Here is a 3151-nt window from a genome sequence, read left to right as displayed (position 1 = left end):
TATATTCTGAAAAGACACACAAACCCAGTGCTACCTTTTGAGAGCAATGGTAATCGTAGCAGATCTCGGTTAATGTAAATTTGACATGTCAATACTATATAATGTCACTCAGTAATATATATCCTTTATAGCTCCGAACAAAGCAAATATATGGTCTGCTATAGTTACAGCTCGTGGAATCGCTTTCATACACATTTCGCTGCGATCCAGAGAAAAAAAAATGAATTGACGAGGAATCCGCCTGTTTGATAACAAAATATACAAAACTTTAATGATATTTGATGACTTGCGTATATTCTGATTTGACAGATCACCCACAATGCAAAGCCTGGTGTGTATAGGCGATCATACTCACCCACTCTCTCTCTCTCTCTCTCTCTCTTTCTCTATCTTACTCTCTTACTTTCCCTTTTTTTCTTACCATTGAGGAAAATTGTTATAAAAAGAGCTCTTACGTCATACAGGCGTAATCATTTTGCCTTTCGAAGCTCGAAGGTGGTCAGGGAGCTTCTACCTTTAGTAACATCTTTGCATATATTTATTGACGGGATACTTTTAGGTAGACTTCAAATAGGGAAAAGTGATAAGTGATGGTCTTGATTCTGTTGTCAAACTGATCACATTTGATAGCAACAGCTTTTAAATTAATGGACAACGCGCAGGAATTGCCTGAAACCTATCGTTTTAATTGCATATGATTATAAATATATATGTAAATACTCCCCGACGATCCATTGTAAAGACCTTTAACAACTTTTCTACGGAGTCTGTAAGGAGTAAGCGGTCGGATTGTTCTTGCAGTTTGAAAACTATATAGATTTCTGTCACCAGTCGAGGAATTGTTTCAAGTATGGATAACACTACACAAAACTCGATGTCCGATGATTTGAGCTACCTCCCAACTACGATTGTGTACGCCTTGTTTGGCATATTCGGTATCGTCGGCAATGGCCTCGTGCTCCTTGTCATCGCCCTAATCGACGATCTCCACGGTGTCACCAATCTTTTCATTGCCAACCAATCCCTGATCGACCTATGTACATCTGTTATCCTCATCGCCAATTATGTCATACCACTACCACCACTACCGATAGATCGACCAGCTCTTGCAAGTTTTCTCTGCAAATACTGGTACACTAGGTATCCGTTCTGGGCACTCATCACCGCCAGCTCCTTAAACCTTGTCCTGATGACACTGGAACGTTTCTGTGCCGTATTTTACCCCATCCGTTTCCGTAGACAAACCAACTCGAAGCTCCTAAAGTTCATCGCATTTCTCCCATGGGCTATCGGGTTTCTGTTTCAGCTTTCTTCGGGGTATTTTGCCCGTTTGGACGGAAATGAATGCAAAGTGTCATTTTTCTCTCATCCCGCTTTCAAGACTGTTTTTCAACCTGCAACCGTTTTTCTGAAATTCATCTTGCCTGTGATAGCTATGATATTCGTCTACTCAGCGATCGCCTTTCGGCTCCGAAGCGACGGAATGCGCGCATTCCAATCTAAGCGCAGCCGAACCAAAGCTGATTTAACAACACCAAGCCAAAGTTCGTGTACCGTCGATTATCGCAGTCGAGCGAGAAGAAACACCATAAAAACTTTGTTGATTGTTTCGTTCTTCTTCATCTTATGTTGGTCCATAAATATGGTGTCACTTTTTATCTTCAACTGCTGTGGTGGTGGAGTGGATGTGAACGGCTTGCTGTACCAGATATCTGTGTTTCTGGGGTTCGGTAACATGTGGATAAATCCTTTTATTTATTCATTTCAATATCGCTGGTTTCAGAAAGGTCTAAGTAAGCTCTTTTGTAAGAATGCAAGAAAGCGCCACATCACAGAGGTCCAAACAATATACAAAGCTAGTCAACCAACAAGAGAAACCGTTTCTGTTTAATGTTCTTACTATCGAAGACTGAACCAGTGTTTCACAAACTGTTTCACGAGCCAAAGACCTTCAAACGTCCATGCAGGGGTTTCATATGTTTATCCTTTTTTGTTATTGTTCCAAAGTCGAATAACATTTTATAGGCAAACGTTAAAGTACTATTGACCAAAAGTATCAGTAAGTTTGGCTGGTATTTCGGGCAAAGAAAATAATTTAATTGAATAAGGGGTTTTTCTGTAAGCAAATTTTTACACGAGGCATCATTACCCTGATGTAGTACTTCGCCAAAGACTGGTTTGGTTTTTGCCTATATGAGTTCCTGCATTCATGTTTACGTGTTTCTCGTTTTAATTCATTCAATCAGGATGGGGGGACTTCTTTATACTGCGGTGGGCTTAAAGCCCTATCCGAGCCCCCCTGTAGAACCGCTACTGGTGTTAAATAATTTGAAATACGCATATCCGCCAAATGCTATAGAAATGATGGACATAATTGTCTTGCGGCTTTTTCTGAAAAATCTGAGTGCAGTTTTACCGCTAGATTTCGAGGCAGTTTTTGTCGGTTGGATATGACCCTCAGAAAATTCGTCCAAATAACGTAAGGGTTTGTTTTTAAAAGGATATTTGAGTTCTTGCAAATGCTTTCAAAGTGCATGGGTTTTGCTCTTATTCATATTTATGACATTTTCTGTGCCCTTTTAGGACCTGAAATTGCTATGAAGGCTATTCAGCTCCACTTTTTAGAAAAACGGTGATTGTTTATAAATTAATGAATTAATAAAAACAATACACGGGTCAACAAAAAGCTAACATTGGCATTGGCTGGAATAAATCGTATAAGGCGCTATCTTTTAATTTTAACGGCTGGTTCAAAATTATCAAGTATTTGTGGTGCCCCACATATATTAGAAATGGTTATATTTATGAATATTTCAGCCGTCTCTAAACCGATTTTGATCAAACAAATAAGATTTTGTCATTTAAATGGTATGTCCTTTCAAATTTGACATACAGTTTTTCATAATCTCACAAAAAATATTTTCTTATGTATAGGTTTGCGTTGCCCCAATTCCATGAAACTAGTTTTTAAGGGATTTTCAAAATCACCATACAAAAAATTGTTGATATAAACCCTCCATAATGCCGAAATTGGAATAAAGTCTTCCCCCCCCCCCCAAAAAAAAAAAAAAAAAAAATCCGATTGCTGGTACAGATAGAAGTCACTAAATCTTCATTATTATATTTATCATTATTGTTATCATTATTAAGT

General features: G+C 38.4%; 1 protein-coding gene across 1 annotated transcript; it reads left to right on the top strand.

Moving 5' to 3' along the window:
* The first annotated feature begins 874 nt into the window (after nucleotides 1-874).
* LOC579872 (neuromedin-U receptor 2-like) lies at nucleotides 875-1793 on the top strand. Its single transcript, XM_779966.1, has 2 exons — nucleotides 875-1317; nucleotides 1784-1793. The coding sequence occupies exons 1-2, from the start codon at nucleotides 875-877 to the stop codon at nucleotides 1791-1793; spliced, it is 453 nt and encodes a 150-aa protein (XP_785059.1).
* The last annotated feature ends 1358 nt before the right edge of the window (nucleotides 1794-3151 follow it).

Source organism: Strongylocentrotus purpuratus, unplaced genomic scaffold, assembly GCF_000002235.5.
Source record: "Strongylocentrotus purpuratus isolate Spur 01 unplaced genomic scaffold, Spur_5.0 spur5_scaffold_17, whole genome shotgun sequence".
Classification (NCBI taxonomy): Eukaryota; Metazoa; Echinodermata; class Echinoidea; order Camarodonta; family Strongylocentrotidae; genus Strongylocentrotus; species Strongylocentrotus purpuratus.
This window is presented reverse-complemented; position numbering and strand designations above follow the sequence as displayed.

What these genes read in the sequence shown, in the direction of transcription:
- LOC579872 (XM_779966.1), top strand. Translation starts at nt 875, where the DNA reads ATGTCCGATGATTTGAGCTACCTCCCAACTACGATTGTGTACGCCTTG.